The following is a 17,628-nucleotide window of genomic DNA, read 5'->3' on the forward strand; positions in this document are numbered from 1 at the left end:
ATATTTAACCATTGGACCATGCATGAGTACAGTTTACAGGTCAACTCAGGGTCAGACGAGCAGGTAGCTGACTAGTGAAAGCCAGGTGTGCTTGAATGTCGTAACGTAACGCAATAGATTACCTGGGAGCCGTGTAATAATGTAGGATCACCTGGAGAAACGTGAAACCTTCAACATCTGCTTCAAGAGTTTAGAGTTCACCTGTTGAATTTGTGAAGGGGGACAAAAATGGACAAGAAGACAAGGACGCACAAGCCCAACCCGATGCTGTCAGCCAACTTAATGTCAAGGGCGTCGTTTTCGTAAGTTTAATGTCTCGTTATACAGTGTAAGGGTACTAAGGGTCTTTAGGGCTTTAAATTTAAGCAAAGCTGTGTAACTGTACAATGCCAATACTCATAGCTACGTGGCCTAGCTCACACCAATTGATTGAAATCATGCAGCTCAGTGAAGTAATCATATTGTGTTGAAATCATGAAGGTTTTTAGGCAATGCCTTTTTTTAGCCCTGCAAGCTTTAAGACAGTTTATAGGATGTTTTACTTACATGATGCTGTAGAGTAGCGAGAACACAGTAACAATAGGGGTTTTTACCCAGCAAGAGTTGTTGACCCCGGGTGCCCGTAGGCTGCGATGTTAGTCGCTGTATGCGTACGGTCCTTGAGAATACAAAAGGCTAGGTCACATTACGTTATGTGATGCTAGTATGTCCTCACGTGGCCTCTAAGGTGTGTGACTATCGTGCATTGACCTCTACTTAGTGACACCATGGAGGTCCTCCCCTTCTTCACACGCAATTGGCGACATGGCTTCTATGGACTGCAGCTGGAAGGTCGAGGGTTTGGTTCCAGCGGTTGTCGTTTCTATCTTGCTGATGGAAAGGGTTGTAGTTGTTACTCAGGACTACAGTTCAGAACATGTTTCACTGTACACCGTGTTTTCCCCTTTACTTAGCGCTTTGCGTATGTATAGTAACAGCAGCTTTTTATCTACTACAGACAAGATCAAGAAATGTTCCCTGTAGTCCTTGTGACGAATTAGAATGACTTCAGTTAAGTTCTTCCCGTTCTGCACTTCAGGTGGTTGGATCCGCTCTTTGCGAAAGGCTACAGAAAGAGACTTGAGGAGTCGGACTTGTACAATGTTATAGAGGAGGAATCTTCACAACAACTTGGAGGAGACTTAGAGAGGTGAGTAAGCAAGAGTGGGGGGCAAGAAACGTTTCTCTTTAACCAGCTGCCTAAAGCCGGGGTCCTATAACGCGAAGGAGGAAAATAGCTAGCTCGTCCGACGAGCTCGAGTCTGCAAGCTGAGAACGGCATTTTCGCCAGCGGCATGCAAGCAGGGTCCTCTCCATTACTGCGTGTTTTTAAGAAGTCGACCAATGTTCTCTTTTCGAGCACCATCTAATGTGATCATTTCAGAGGAAAAAACTACATTCTCTGACAATTTTTAAATTCGAAGACCTTATGTATCCGATGACCATCATTCTATTTCATCTGAAATGTCGGTTTCAGTGCCGTTGACTGGACATTCAATATTACGACCAGTGGCAGTGGCAGTGGAATCACGGCACGAAAGCCCCAAATTCTCGGCTGTTTTAAAAGATTGGGCACGATTCTAAAATCTGATCGGGTGAAGAGTTTCCAGGTCCCCCTATATAAGGGCCAAGTGTTGCAATATTACACATATATAGAGAACAATTATTCCATCACACACAAGTGTAGAAAAAGGGTCTCACACACAGAGAGGAGTTTCTCTCCCACACAAGTGTTTAAAATGGGTCTCACACGCACACAGTTTTCTTTCCCACCATGATGTTGAATGAAGTCTCACAAGCACACAGGATTTTCTCTCCCAATGTGTGATGAAAAGGGGTCTCTCACAAACAGAGTTTTTTTTTCCGAAACATCAATTCTCAAATTCTATCTCACCTTCAGAAAAAAGAATGGTTGACTATTACAGTGTTTTTTCTTCGACATACGACAAAATATCTCTTCCACATACACAGCACAAAATTGTCTCTCACACGCACAACTTAGAATTCTCTTCCAGATCCAACCTCCACCCGAGCCGCAGTTTCTCTCAGTCCGAGCGCGTTTTCTCTCCGACATCCAAGAGAATTTCTCTCCCACACATACAGCGCGAAATTCTCTCCCACTTGCAGCCTCTGAAAGTGAGAGAATCTCTAAGTCAGAGCGCGTTTTGTCCTATGAGTGAGAGAGCGACTTTTGTCTGAAAGTGGCCGAACTTTCGTCCGCGATGTCAGAGAGATTCTAAAATCTCATATAACCTATAGTATATATCCATACTTTAGCCTCTAAAAAGTCCCATTCTTCTCCTATATATAGTTGTCACACATGACTTTATTAAGATTTCTCTCCGACATGCAAGAGAAATTCTCTCACACACATACAGCGCAAAATTCTTTCCCACTTGCAGCCTCTTGAGACAATTTTGTGCTGTGTATGTGGAAATTTTTTCTGAAGGTGAGATAGAAGTTGAGCATTGATGTTTTGGAAAAAAAACTCTGTTTGTGAGAGCCCCTTTTTCATCACACATTGGGAGAGAAAATCCTGTGTGCTTGTGAGACTTCATTCAACATCATTGTGGGAGAGAAAAACCTGTGTGCGTGTGAGACCCTTTTTCAACACTTGCGTGTGAGAGAATAATTGTTCTCTATATATGTGTAATATTGCAACACTTGGTCCCCGATATTATCCCCCTAGCCCTACCGGGAAACTCCTGCATTTGTATGCACGCGCGCGTGTGCCTTGATTTTAAGGTCGTACACTCTCCATATGTCAAGGATAGTACAAATGTAGATGACAGTAAGCTTTAATTCACGCATTACAAGCCATCAGACGAAAATGCACAAACGGAGAAAGTACCCATACTTGAGATTGTTTCAAAGTATCTTGAGATTGTTTTAAAGTATCTTGAGATTGTTTTAAAGTATCTTAAGATTGTTTTAAAGTAACTTGAGATTGTTAAAAAAGAATTGAGATCTTTTCAAACAATCTTGAGATTTTCCAAAATATCCTGAGATTTTGTGGAAAATCTAGAGATGTTTCAAATTTCAATAACGCATGATGATTCACTCTGATTCATACAGTAACACAAAGGTTTTTCACAACATGTAAGCTATGTACTAGTAGTAATTTGAATATGGGTTGTAAAATTCTAGAAGCATTTTCCAAAGAGCTCTGTTCAGTCCAAAACGAATGGGTTCGTTGAGCGATTTAATGTACTTGTTGTACCCAACAGGGCATGGCAGAAAGAACTGGACCTGGCGGCCACAGCTGGAAAACCTCCCAGTTTCCAGAAAGCCCTGCTGCAGTGCTTCGGATTAAAGTTCGCATTGATCGGCATCTGTTTCTTTGTAGAGGTAAATAAACATCAGTGGTATAGGCTTGATTGTCTACTTGATATACTCAATGTTTCCATATGATGTGTTTTGAATAGTGGTAGCGTTCGTAGATTGCACTTTAATAGTATGCTTTTCTATTCTTGAACATTCGTAAAGTATAGCTTTATATGACTTTGTTGCATACCAGTATACGGTTTATTAGCAATCATTCTCATTTTGTATCTTAATGATTTCGTTATGCTTATTTTGCTGTATCTATAGTGTGGGCTTTCTCCAAAATCAGTTGACTCAAACTGTAGGGAATCATTCGCTAAGATCAATGAATGAATTCATAAATTTCAAAATGATATCATGCATATAATTTGCTGTTCTAGGAATTTCTCAAACTTGCTCAGCCAGTATTCTTGGGTCTGCTTATCTCCTACTTCTCTGCTGACACCACCGTGTCCCGCCAGGAGGCGTACCTGTACGCGTTCGCCGTCAGCTTCTGCACGCTGTTCGTGTCCGTGTTTCACCACCAGTGGCAGTTCCCAGTCTGGCGATGGGGACAACTCAGGATCAAGGTGGCTTGCAGTTTCCTCATCTACCGCAAGGTGGGTTTGTTCTAAATTTCGTTTCACGAAATAACGGGGGTGCCCTAACTTGTCACGCGCCCTAACATGTCACGGATTTTTTAGTGATCTTATTATGCATAAGTAGGTCGTGTTTGTGTCCACTGACTACGCTGATAAGAAAAGTAAATAAACCAAGTTCATGCACATAATTGTTATTTGCATTCAAAACATATTCATTTCTTGTTTTGTCGAGAATAGTATGTTGACAATAATGATGGCAACGCTGAGTAGAGGGTCACTGCGTCAATCTTCCCACAATTCATACAAAATTTTCTAATCTTCCTGATGTTATTTCAATCAAATTTTGTTCTGTATTGCTGTTGTTCTTTGTCGTTACTTTTGTTTAGACATTGAGACTGAGTAACTCGGCCTTGCAGAAGACAACAACTGGGCAAATTGTAAACCTTCTTTCAAACGACATAGACAAGTTTGACCACGTAAGTACCATAAAACTAATCTGTTATCAAAACTACACATGAAAAGACGCTATCATGATAATTCATTGATAAAGTATTCATTAAGGAGGGATTCAAATTTCTGGTTGTGATGTTTCATTTCAAGGCAGAACATACTATGTTCGTTCAGACCCTGAGGGTCATAGGGCAGCAAGTTCCCTTGTTGTTTCGGTAGTAGTGGGTCAATTTTTACAGGAAGGGGTTGTTACTTGTTAGCCCTTCCCCTTTTAAAACGTTCTCGAGTCACCTCCTCGAACACGGGAGGCACCTCCTCGAACACAGACCACTATTTTACGTCCCTTCCTAAAGACGAGTGCAGCTGCAACTCAGATGTCCTGACCCAGGTTTGAACCGGGGTCTCCCAGTTAGCAACTAATTGGAACCAGAAGCTCAACTGTGATGCTGCTACCAGTTGAGCCATAGGGACATCCATAGCATACTACATTCGCTGTTGAAAAACAAAACACGAAATTTCTAAGCAGGGTAGGGTAAACCCAGAGAAAGCGTGGACCATAAGAAAAAAGCCGTAGATTAGACACCGTATTGTTTGTAAAGACCAACTCAAAAAGCTCAGACCAATTCATCTGCTGGAAGATTACGTAAGCCGTTCTTCATCTACTTCCGAAAATACCCATTTTCCATGCTTTTAATTTCGTTAAATACTCTTCACATGTCAACTGCACGTCGCCTTTTCTGAAACCATAAATCGTCGATAATAATATCGCCTTTAAGAAAATATATTTCTTTTTACAGAACTACCACCTTGCTCATTTCTTCTGGCTGGCCCCGATGAACGTGGTAGTAGTGACTGTGCTGTTGTGGAGAGACCTGGGCCCGTCCTGTCTGCCCGGCATGTGTTACGTCCTGCTACTGCTGCCTGTACAATCTGCCATGGGGAAACTGTTCGGGAAATACAGGTATACATTGTAGAGCCACCGGGAAGGCTTGACAAGTTGGTGACCTTAACTTTCGATCTATGCGCATGCACACTTGGAACTACGACCTGGCTTGTTGCTTGTTTGCTTTATTGCTTTACTACTCTCCAAGCAGAGGATGGTTACGGCAGGGTTTTGACGTGTTTTTAGGCGTTTTTGTCGGGCTTTCTACTTTGTCATTTTTTTTGTCTCGTTGGGTTGGGTTGGCGAGACAAAAAAAATGACAAAGTAGAAAGCCCGACAAAAACGCCTAAAACACGTCAAAAACCTGCCGGAACCCATCCTCTGCTTGGAGAGTAGTTAAATATCACCGTCGACCGTTGCTCCCTTTGAATACAAAGGTCGCAGACCGCCAGCCGGACGGACGACCGTGTCCGGATGATGAGCGAAGTTCTGACCGCCATGAGGGTCATCAGGATGTACGCCTGGGAAAAACCGTTCGGTGCTCTGATCAGGAAACTTAGGAGGTATGATTTGCGTCTTATGTCCTTCACCAAGCAGGTTGGTAATATTTTTTTGTAGTAAGGCTATGTTGATTCGATTATATCGGTGACATCCGCGCGCGCTCCACTTTTCGTCCGTTTCCAAAACAAACAAAGAGTTTTCGGCCATACTGTTAATCGTAAAAAGTAGATGTAAAATGAGAAAATACATGCTGAAAATACATGTCATCCATATAATCAAATGAACATGACCTAACGGTGCCTATGGTTAGAGAAAAGACAGCGCTTTAGTACATAACAGTGCAATATGTTTTCCATGTGCATAGTGATCAAAGCTACAAACGTACGTTTGCACAAAACGTACGTTTGCACAAATTGATATCTACGAAGTGTCCATAGTTATTATCTCCATGAAAAATGGAGATATTGTTTTGGGTGTGTCTGTGTGTTTGTCTGTTTGTTTGTGTTTCCACACCACTCCAGTCAGCATAACTCAAGAGCCTCTTGATGGATTACGATGATATTTGGTATGTGGGCGGGTGTTGGGAAGCCGAAATTCAGAGTCGATTTTGGGCCCCTGGTATGTGACCTTGGTACTGCAGCAGAAGTTCAATTTTTGTATCTTTTGACCTGGACGTGCTGTGGTCTTGATTTCTGGGTGGCAGATAGATTGTGATGTAATAAAGAAGTGGTGTAGGTTTGGGCCCCCTAGCAGCTTCCTCTGGAACTGCAGGGGCGTTTTTGTGAAAATCTTCTAAGGAGAATAACTGAACAAAGGAAAAACGGATTTCCATGATATTTAGTATGCAGGTAGCTTAGACAGAGATATACACAATTAAGTGCAAATTATGCTAATTGGGACTTAATTTGCATAGCTAATGAGGAAAATCTATACTTGCAGTGTTTTCCATTATAAGACTCAAATACATTTAACATATGTAGTTTATGGAAAGTGGAGCATCAACAGATACCAATTATGCAAATAAATTCCTAATTTGCATAATTAATGCAAAAACACTGAAATTCATACAATTGGGATATTATACGACTGTCAATATTGCAACATGCGTAAGTAATATAAAGGTGTTTATAATTAAGCATTTATTATGGTGATTAAGCATATTTTATGTAAATGTGTAAGTCATTTGCATAAATAGAATTGTTCATGGAGATATGAGGTCGCGGAACTCTTGTTTGAAAATGATTTTTTTTGAGTAGGTAAAAGCAAGTAGGTTAGTAAAAACAATTATTTTTTAATAAGCACAGATGATAAGTAGATATCAATTTGTTCGAACGTACGTTTGTAGCTTTGATCATCATGCACATGGAAAACATAGTTTCATTGCAGTGTTATGTACCAAAGTGCTGTATTTTATCTTTGAAAAAAACACAGATTAAGGGCAATAAAATGTGATGACGTCATCCATATGGTCCAACAAATCAATTTTGGAATTCTTTTATGACCAGCTATCAATATTCAGCACAACTACAGTTTTTTCTCAATCTGTTGTTGAGAAAACAATGAAAAGTCAAAAAGCCAATTTAGCCAGGGAGGAAACCTTAAGCCCTAACATCACATTTCTCTTTCTGTTTCTCACAGACGTGAAGTGAGCACAATTATGAAGGGAGCCGTGTGTCAAGGGCTCAACAATGGGTTATCATATGCCGCGGTGCGTGTGATTGTCTTCCTCACGTTCACCACGTACGCGCTACTGGGAAACACTATCACAGCCTCTAAGTTGTTTGTTGCGATTGGGTTGTATAATCAGCTTCAGTTTGTGGTTGCCAAGATCTTTCCGCTGGCGGTTCAGTTTTGGTTCGAGAGTCAAGTGTCCATTAAGAGAATACAGGTAAGAGAAAATCAATCAATAAACAGCATATTTCACGCCCTCTCCATTCCCATGCCAAAATAGACTGTTCCATATCAACCGTTTGCAGAAATGGACCATCCCAAATCTTTCTAATGAAAAAACACTTAATGCTAATCATGTAAAAACAACGGACATACGGTCAAGGGAATTTTCCGCACTTATTTTTCGCAACTTACTCACATAAGTAACAATCCATGAATGTGCAACCATAGCAAACAGGATAGATCTATCATTGTAATGGGCAATGTAATAAACAGCCTTTTTAGTAGTATATAACAACAATAGATTAAGTGTTTAGATCGACCAGAATTAAGTTTCCGAACTTTTTATGTTACGTTTATTTGACTGACTGACTGCCGTGGTACATTTCCAGGAGTTTCTGATGCTGGATGAAATACAGCCTGAACAAGTCCGGGATTGTGACGACACGACTTCTGATCCCTGTTATGATCAGACATCAAAACAAACAACAATATCTACATGTAGCGTTACGGCAGATGACATTGCAGCAAGGTGGGACCAGGTAAGCTATGCCTATGCTCCCTTGCAACTGTTGATTCAAGCGTGAAGAAAAATGTAATTGTAACCACGACAGCCGGTGTCCCCCCGACGTCAGAGCCTGTCCGGGGTCTATGTCGGCTACACACTCTACGGCCCTCTTGCTCTACCTAGGGTAGAGGAACACACGTACATATCTATCTATACGTTGCATTTTTGGTGACACCTCAGGGGCTAGCCTGATAATATAAAGGACCGGTTCTGTTTAGCAGTTTTATAAACCCAGACACCGTCGCAACGGCAATGCATTTCATTGCCTTACTTGTTTTTATTAAGATTGTGACTATGTTGATGCATATAGTCGGTTGGGTGTCAGAAGGATGACGGCTGAGACAACAACGATTTACCGGTTTCGACCTTTTATTCAAAAGACAAAGAGTGGTACCGCACTTCGTTTTATAGCCTCTAGGTGTACTAAGTTCAGGGCAATCTACTCCCTGCTTTGCTCCGGTCAGGGCGCTCTAGGAAATAGCCAATCAGCTGACAGGATTTCGCTTTGCACTGGCTAAAACTGACCAATCAGAGCCTAGGAAACAAGCTGACTCAGCGATATTGCTGTTTCGTCGATGAAGATTAGACATCCAGGTAATAAGATACGCCAAAAAAGCAATTACTCAAACAACTGGATATGATTTTGGAAACGGTCAGACGTTTCAAGTAGCATCCACTACTTTTCGTCAGTGACTGTGAGCAAGATCAGTTGAACAGCAGGTTTATAACCACGAACTATGAATTGATATGCAAATAAGGAGAAGACAAATTTTCAGATAGTCCAATAGAAAGCAAATTAGACAACTCAAGACAAGGTTGAAGTAAAAGGGGACACTAGCTCCTATTGTTTTAATATAGGAGCTAAAGCTGGTTTGCCCCCCAAGGCTATGTCCCAAGTGCCAGACAGTTCCACCCTTAGCCCTCCTTTTCTGTTGAGGGTTGGATTGTATATCCTCTCATATATTGCCTCCCTTACTCCACGTTCGAACCAGCGGGGTTCGCGGTCAAGGATATCAGTGGATTCGAGATTGAACGAGTGCCCCTGGTTGTGTTTTAGGTGGTGGAAAATGGCCGAGGAGTAGCGGTTAGCGCAATGTTCTTTGTACCTTTCATTAAGTGATCGGCTGGTCTCTCCGATATAAGTGTTGTTGCAGTTGGGTTCTTCACATTTGAGTCTGTAGATGGGATACTAGTGACCGGCTAGTGTGGAGATTGAGTGTTCTTGGGGGTGCCGGTCGCGACAAGGCTGTGTCTCTTCAGACCCTAGTGATCTTTAGCGATTCCTGGTTGAGGCCGTCTGGGTGCAGAGTTCTGAGTTGGTGTATCCAGTATGATTCCCGGTGTAGTCTGCGCTGTCGTGTGGAGTATTCGTAACGAAGCTTCTCGATGCCGAGGACTTCGAGGTCTCCTATACTGTGGTCCGTTTGGTTGAAGTGGGCTGAGACCACTTCTTCGTGTTGATGGAGGACCGGTGGCAATTTAGTCTGTTGGCCAGGGTCTCACGGTTTGGTCTCGCTCACGTACTATAAGCCGCATTTTTTGCATCGGATCATATACACGATGTTCTTGCTCTGGCAGTTGATGTGCGCCCTGATCGTGTATCGTTTTCCGTTGTGGTGGCTTTGGAAATGTTTCGCCTTTTTGACATAGGTGGAGGTGAAGCATCTATGTTTTCCACATGGGAAAGAGCCCATAGGAACAAATTTATCAAGGAAGTTCTTATTTTCCTTCGGGACTTGGGCTTTTACCAGGATATCCTTGATGTTCTTGTTGCGGCGGTATGCAAACAGTGGTGGGTCCTTGAAGATATCCCTTGTTCTTGGTGAGAGTTGGAGGAGGTTCCAGTATTTCCTAATGATAGTTTGTAGTGGCGGGAGATGTGGACTGTATGTTGTTACTAGCATTGTACGATCCTATGGTGTTGTGGGTCCCTTTTCCTTCAGCGTGTCTTCACGGGGGCGTTCTTGCGCACGGGCTATGGCAGAGTCTAGTAGGGCCTCTTCATAGCCCCTTTTCTGGAAGTGCTGCCGGAACTCAGAAGCCTTCTCTTTGTATCTGAGTGTGTTTGAACAGATACGTCGTATGCGCAGGAACTGCCCGTAGAGGATCCCCTGTTTGCAGTGTTTGGGATGGGCGGAGTTCCGGAGTAGGTACTGATGTTTGTCGGTTTGGTATAAACGTCGGTGATAATCTCCCCTTCCGAGATTGTGACTGTAACATCCAGAAAGTTAATGGTGGTCTTGGAGGTTTCCACTGTGACCTTGATGGTCCCGTGTGCTCCGTTCCTCCTCTGACCTGGTCCATACTGCAAAGATGTCGTCGGATGTTGATGCATATAGTTTCACAATTTGTTCCCTTTATTAACATTGGGTTTTGTTTTCTTTTGTTTCGTTTTGTACAGCAGATGGAGAAACTTAACCTGAAGAACGTTAACTTCTGCGTGCAGCCCGGCCAGCTGCTCGCGGTCATTGGGCCGGTGGGATCGGGAAAGGTGATTTTTTTCTTGTCAAGGTTTCCTTTCAAAAACGATAAAGCACCGATATACCCAACTCTAGCACTTTGAAGAAAATAAACGAATTCAATCTGAATACATGTTTCCTTCGCCAAGGTTATGTTTTCGGTGCCATCTGTTGGTAGGTTGTTCTATGGCACCACAATACTGAACGGTTTTAATATGTCAAGTTTTGAATTTTGGACATGGCTTTTTTTCTTCCTTTTAGGCGAACTGCAGTAGTTTATTTCGTTGAAAATTTTTCAGACGATAACTCAAGGAATGGTTGACATATTTGCATCGTATTTGGTATATCATAATCAGTACCCTATGTGATGATTGACATAACGAAATTATGTGAATTGGGACATAATTTGCATAACCTTCCAAATAGCGTCCAATATCTTTCATTATAGTCCAGTCTAGTCGCTTTTATACCTATTTTGTACACTGTTATTTTATGTTGTTTGCAATTAGCCTTCGGGCAGGAATTTGCAATAAACTTATTATTATCGACTGACAGTGATTACTACAGAAGATACCCATTTCTTTCCCTTTCCAAGTCTTCCTTGTTGAGTGCCGTACTTGGCGAGCTCCCGGCGGTGTCCGGGCGGATGTCGGTCCGCGGACGGGTGGCGTACACGTCCCAGCAGCCCTGGGTCTTCTCCGGGACCGTCAGACAGAACATCGTCTTCGGACAGACCTGGGATACAGACAAGTACAAGGACGTGCTGAGCGTTACAGCACTTAGAAAGGTAATCATAGGCTAGCACGTAGCAATGAAAAACTACACATAAGATTCATTCCCCTACTAAAGTGGTTGCTGATTTTTTTTTTAAATTCAGGCGCTTGGAGAAGTCAGTCCTTTCTACAGCCATTTCCGATTTTACAAGACCAAAAGCCTTTTTTGGTGCAATGATGTTTTTCATTGTGTTTTTCATGGTAGCATGGCTCATCCTATGGCCTCTGTAGTAACTTCCAAAAAAGATCCGAGAACATTTTCACAATGCACACTTACTACCCCCGGTCCGCGATTGTGGCTCATTGATGTCTCGCTTTTGTTTCATGAGGATATTGAGTCGTTTCCACACGGAGACCGTACATTAGTAGGAGACCGAGGGATCACTCTGAGCGGTGGGCAGAAGGCCAGGATTGACCTAGCAAGGTAAGAGAGAAGGAGACAGAGAATGTGTGTGTGTGTGTGTGTGGGGGGGGGGGGGGGGGGTGGGGGGGGGGGTGTCCAACAACCATCTGGTTTCAGTTCAGTTTTGGTTTCCAACTCAGAGTGGCTTTTTCGCATTCCATGATTGAAGGTGCCCCCTTTCTTCAGAGCCCTTTACCGAGATGCAGACATCTACCTTCTAGATGATCCACTAAGTGCTGTGGACGCAAAGGTGGGAAGACACATCTTTGAGAGGTGAGCCTTGCTCTTGATTTTGTTTATAATCATTTCCTTTATCCTCATTCTCATCATAGATAAAAATCGTGTATGACATATATAAGTGACGCGCAAAAGCGTCGTTGTTTAAGAATACAAAACTGTATCAAGTTGCTTGCAAAATTGAAGACTCCCGGTAGCTTCTCGAATTTCCGGCGTGGTTTTGATAGTAGATTCAGGCTCTTTGTATCTCAATAAAGATTAGGTACTAGTAATCAGAGTATTGCATTGTGATTTTCCAGGTGCATCCTGGGAGCTCTGAAGTCCAGAATACGGATCCTGGTGACGCACCAGCTGCAGTATCTACAGCAGGCAGATCGGATCATCGTGCTCAAAAACGTAAATGTAAACTCTCACAATTCCGCCGGGTATCCTGAGATATTAAAGAAAACGGTGAATTGAAAGACATCTACAAATGCAGAATCAGTAATGTAGAGGAGTGCTCACTTCAGGTATCCGCAGGTTACGCACACGTCAGATATCCAGGTGTTCAAGTCATCCGTGAGAGGGCCTCGATAACACCATTTTCAATGTGACATTCTTAGCCTTAGGGTGCCCGGTGGAATTATGAGAGTTGACGTTACTTAAATATTTTGTCCTGTCCGACAGTAGTTCATCGATCTTTCGATATGTCTCTATTCTTTATGTAAAAAACTGTGGGAGGTTATAACTCCATCAAGGCAATATAAACATTGGACACGTTATTCAGACACGTAGGCCTGAATGAAACAAGAACAACTCATGACCATTTAGCTTTTGAATCTAAAATCAATTTGATCTGATCTGAATTGATATTTGAATTGGTAACAAGTATAACGAACAGTTAAGAATGAGCAGAAGTTTGCAACTTTACCGTTAGATATCAGACCCAAATACCAATGCCAATGAAGACAAGTAAGGCAATAAAACGTATTGCCATGGCGACGATTGAGTGGCTATATGTAAGTGGTGTTTATGATTAACATATTTAAGGTTAAGCAGAGAGACAGCATTAGTGGTTGGTCCCGAGAAGTAACACATCGGTGACGGAAATTTCTAAACAGAGCCAGATTAGCGGTCTAGGAAACGGACTGCCTCACACACGGAAATACCAGTTTCCCCACAGTGCAATAGGCATGACTTTCCCTAAATCCCGAAAAAGAAAGCAGTCAAGATCTATAAGATCCTACAATGACGTGTTGTGAAGCGTCGGCAAAAAACAAAACAATATCATCTACACGTAACATGCATGGATACTATACTATTGTTAACATCTTTTTCTACTTCTCATATTATCCTCAATGTTCTACCGTAGAAGACGGTAACACGCCATGAAAGTTGACCCAATGCTGGTCTCCAGAACGCCATTGTCCAGACTGATGAAGGGTAACGTTACCTTGAACCAGCTCGGTCAGTTGCTACTGTTGCTAACAAACATGGTAGGCTCACTGTTATGTGCACTTCCATAGGGACAGCAGGCTGCCATAGGCACATATGCAGAGCTGCAGCAGTCCGGCCTGGACTTCGCCGAGCTGTTAAAAAGGGAGGAGGACGAAGAAAGTGTTTCTGGAAAAGACGATTTTGTGGAGAAGAGAAGAAAGTCCTTGAAAAGTTCTTCACTTCGACGAAGAAGATCTTCCGTTGCCGTTACTGGGTCCGGACCTGCCCAAGAACATGATGTATATTGCTGATTTTACGAACTTTATCAAAGCAGTGACGAAATCATAAGCACTGCTGCTATAGAGTGCTTACTGTCACGTGACTATGACGTAATCAAGTGTCCGCCATGTTTGTGGGTTAAAGACGCATGCACTGAAGCCAGCATGGAAGAAATGGTTTAATTGACCTTAAAATGTTTTTGGACCTATACATTGATACAAAAATGTGAATAATTCCTTTAACTGCCTGTTTTTTTTAAATAAATATATATATATATATATATATATATATATATATCAATCAAAGAGTATGATTTAATTAAGAGCATTTGTCTGTTTTCTCCCACGGAGTTAGCATCAATATAATGATAATTCGGCCGGGGATCCTAAGACCACATTCAACAGTATTGTTATCGAGGCCTTCTCAAGAATGTCTTTAACACCGGTACCTGGATATCTTAAGTGTGCACACCGCAAATATACTTGTATAAAATGGCGCCTAATGAAATAACAGAACCTGCCGGATATAAAAGAACTGGCGATAATCAATATTGTCGGCATCTTTTCCAAGGATGACGATCATGAGGTGGAAGAAGACAGAGAGAGTGGTCACGTGGGCTGGAGCGTCTACAAAGACTTCGTGATGTCAGGAACAGGAGTGTGGGGGGTCCTACTGGCCATTCTCCTCAACGTTGCTTATCAGGTGATCTACAGGGTTACAATCTCCAATTTGGCGTCTTAATGTACATTTATCAATCACCCAAAATTGGAACATACCTGTATATTCTTCTGACGCGCGTGTGCTAAATCGTGCTTTACTCTTTCAGAGTGTGTATATGCTGGCAGATTGGTGGTTTACGTACTGGTAAGTGTGCATTACTACAGACTATGTTGCAAAACATAAAAATCAAAGATACTTATTAATCTGTATAATCTGTATCTATATAACCGGTATAACCGCCATTCGGCGTAACATACCAGCTTCGCAGGCACGCGAAAGTGCATCAAGTGCATCAAGTTGGAAGTCCTACTTGGAAAATGTTAAAATGATAAATAAAGATTAAAAAGAATCATCCTTCAGACTCGCGGTTTAGTCGTAAGGCAATCCAGTGATGTCTACCACCGCAGTTGGCAACTCACTTTGTAGATATTACAATATTTGCTTTTACGGCTTTTCAAAAGTACGTTTTTTTTCTTCAGCCACTGTGCTAGATTCCTAATTATTAATCATATTCACTGTGACGTCATCGGCGTTCATAATCGGATTACCTTGAAATTACAATTTGAATTTTTATCATTTCATCTTTTTTGTTTGGTACTATCCAGGGCAAATCAGTACTTGGAACAGCCACGAAATGTGTCGAACTCATCTTCAGACGTCAACATAACAGTGAGTGGAATTACGTCATCGCGAGTTAACGGCAGTGCTGCAGTTGTTCACGTGACGTACTACGTCACAGTGAGTGCTGCTTTGACGGCGACCGTCCTGGTCTTGAGTGTCTTACGGGCGGTGTTCTTGTTCTACATGTGTCTCTCGTCTTCAAGGAGCCTCCACAATCAGATGTTTGCCGCCATCATCAGGGTTCCGATCTTGTTCTTCGATACGAACCCCGTCGGTAAGCGTCTTATTTCTAGTTAGAGTTCAAATTATCTATTACTTTATGAGAGTCGCAGTATGCCAAAAAGACCACCTCCTTGAAAAGACTAAGGCCTTCACAAGTTGAAAGTCCGCCATTTTGAAAAAATGGCCGTTGCCATGGCAACCAGTAACCGTTGACCTAAAACTTACCCAAAAGTTTTGACCAAGGCACAACCACCACAAAAAATTTTGAAGAAGAAAAGAGATTTGAAAAAAAAAAATGATTTTACTTTTTAAAAATTTATTTCTGATTTTTCTTGATTTCTCCAGTCACGGCCTCAACATTCGTATCGTAAGGGTGATTTTCTCAGTCATCATTTATTATATTACGAAATATATAATCAACCAGAAGTTAGTAAATTGTTTTCTGCTCTTTTTCCTGCTCTTACCTTGGAGAATATATTTTAGATGGATATATGAGGATGTTTATAACGCACGATGCAGATAAAAAAGACTCAGACAGTATGACTACTTACTACCTTAATAGAACCTCCTTTTCTTTACAGGACGTATCTTAAACAGGTTTTCCAAAGATGTCGGGCTGTTGGACCACCTCCTGCCCTTTAATGTTGTCGAAGTAATTCAGGTACATGCATGCCTACGCTCCCAAAGTACTATAGTGATACTGTACACTCACGTACCAACAATATATAAAGTTACATGTAATTCAACGCTTTCAGAACGAAACGTTTGCAACTTACTGACAAAATGACTGGCAAGGTTCAACCGTAGACAGTACCTTAAGAAATTAAATGAAAATCTGATGTCTTTTTGTGTTAAACTGAATTCGCGTCTTAATCTGATATTTGACTGAAAGTAAAAACGTGTAACATTGCTACATTGAAATAGATGTTATCGACGTCTTGGATATCTAAAGTGTGCATACCTTGGGGATTACTGATGCTGCATAAGTAGATCTACGAAAGTTCATCGTAATTTGAATATGGCGGCCTTAGCTATAGAGTACCCAGTGGCATTATGAAAGTTGATGTCAACTATTCGTAACAACTTCTAGTTCTTGATGATGACGGTTGGCGTGTTTCTATTGGCGGGAATCGTGAACCCCTGGGTTTTTATCCCGGTCATCCCCATCATGGTCACGTGTCTCATCGTCATCGGGTATTACCTGGCCACGTCACGTGACATCAAGCGGCTGGAGGGCACCAGTGAGTTTTTTTAGTACGCTCAAAAACGCGTAAAAAGCTCTTATCAGTATGAATTATAAACCTCTTATCAACTTGTACCCTCTAGATCCACTATCAATAATGGCGTTGGTTTGTTGATCTGTCACTATCAATAGAACGTCTCCATCGACCAAATACTTCACAATACCCTTTAATGGTACAGAATGACTATAGAAGTCTTGATTAGTCATGATCAGTGTGTGTAAGGGATTGGTGCAATTTACTAAGATGATCGTGATGAAATGGATATAAAATCATTTGTTTCACTTTGTGAGTGTATTACTCAATATTGCGTAAGGTGATATTTGGATTGTAAAGACGTATACGAACTGGATCCTGATAGTTGATCAATAAAATATTAATTGACTTATCAAAATCAAACAGTACTAGTATGGCTCATGCATGGTTGTTTTTTAAAGATTTTATTCTATTCCTACACACAGCACGCAGTCCAGTGTTCTCCCACCTGTCGGCCACCCTGCAGGGTCTGTGGACCGTCCGGGCCTGCAATGCGCAGCAGATCTGCCAGGAGGCGTTCAGCGCGCACCTGGACCTGCAGTCAGAAGCCGTGTTCCTGTTTGTGGCCATCAACAGGTGGCTGGCGCTGCGACTGGACGTGCTCGTCGCGCTGTTCGTGGTAGTGGTGGCTTTCGTCAGTGTGTTCGCTGCTGAGAGTGAGCACTACATAATATTGTCCTATATTTATATAATTAGGCTGTGTGGACCAATCACAAGCCTCCATTCCTATTGGTTCATGATACGCCATAAACATGGGTTGATGGAGAAGAATGATCGGTCAATCCTCTTGAACACTGCGCGATTTTTAGAAATCGGTAGATGTTCACTAGGTCACCGAGCCCCATAACAGGGCAGATTTTCAGGCGAAAAATACGCTCGACTCTCTGGCCATTGTGAAATTTTGAGTTTATCCTTGCGACCATCTAATTGGGCCGAAAGTCGTTAAAAGTGTCACGCCTGCTTTACGTGTCGTTTCTGTCCGTTT

At 42.1% G+C, this 17,628-nt stretch overlaps 1 protein-coding gene across 2 annotated transcripts in view; it reads left to right on the forward strand.

Moving 5' to 3' along the window:
• The window catches only part of LOC136430447 (ATP-binding cassette sub-family C member 4-like), a 22,210-nt gene continuing 4,582 nt past the window's right edge, over positions 1-17,628 (forward strand). Inside the window, exons 1-21 of one of the 2 annotated variants that reach the window (XM_066421088.1) lie at positions 1-302; positions 1,079-1,189; positions 3,267-3,387; positions 3,744-3,962; positions 4,331-4,420; positions 5,192-5,355; positions 5,715-5,840; positions 7,417-7,666; positions 8,061-8,210; positions 10,638-10,727; positions 11,291-11,482; positions 11,798-11,892; positions 12,058-12,144; positions 12,408-12,504; positions 13,614-13,823; positions 14,374-14,505; positions 14,630-14,667; positions 15,129-15,418; positions 15,948-16,027; positions 16,457-16,607; positions 17,069-17,299. In XM_066421088.1, coding sequence (XP_066277185.1) covers positions 229-302; positions 1,079-1,189; positions 3,267-3,387; positions 3,744-3,962; positions 4,331-4,420; positions 5,192-5,355; positions 5,715-5,840; positions 7,417-7,666; positions 8,061-8,210; positions 10,638-10,727; positions 11,291-11,482; positions 11,798-11,892; positions 12,058-12,144; positions 12,408-12,504; positions 13,614-13,823; positions 14,374-14,505; positions 14,630-14,667; positions 15,129-15,418; positions 15,948-16,027; positions 16,457-16,607; positions 17,069-17,299 — 2,998 coding nt within the window. In that variant the 5' untranslated portion in view covers positions 1-228. The remainder of the gene's footprint in view (positions 303-1,078; positions 1,190-3,266; positions 3,388-3,743; positions 3,963-4,330; positions 4,421-5,191; positions 5,356-5,714; positions 5,841-7,416; positions 7,667-8,060; positions 8,211-10,637; positions 10,728-11,290; positions 11,483-11,797; positions 11,893-12,057; positions 12,145-12,407; positions 12,505-13,613; positions 13,824-14,373; positions 14,506-14,629; positions 14,668-15,128; positions 15,419-15,947; positions 16,028-16,456; positions 16,608-17,068; positions 17,300-17,628) is intronic. The other variant, XM_066421089.1, reaches the window with a different exon arrangement.

This window comes from Branchiostoma lanceolatum, chromosome 3 (genome assembly GCF_035083965.1).
Source record: "Branchiostoma lanceolatum isolate klBraLanc5 chromosome 3, klBraLanc5.hap2, whole genome shotgun sequence".
In the NCBI taxonomy this organism is placed as follows: Eukaryota; Metazoa; Chordata; class Leptocardii; order Amphioxiformes; family Branchiostomatidae; genus Branchiostoma; species Branchiostoma lanceolatum.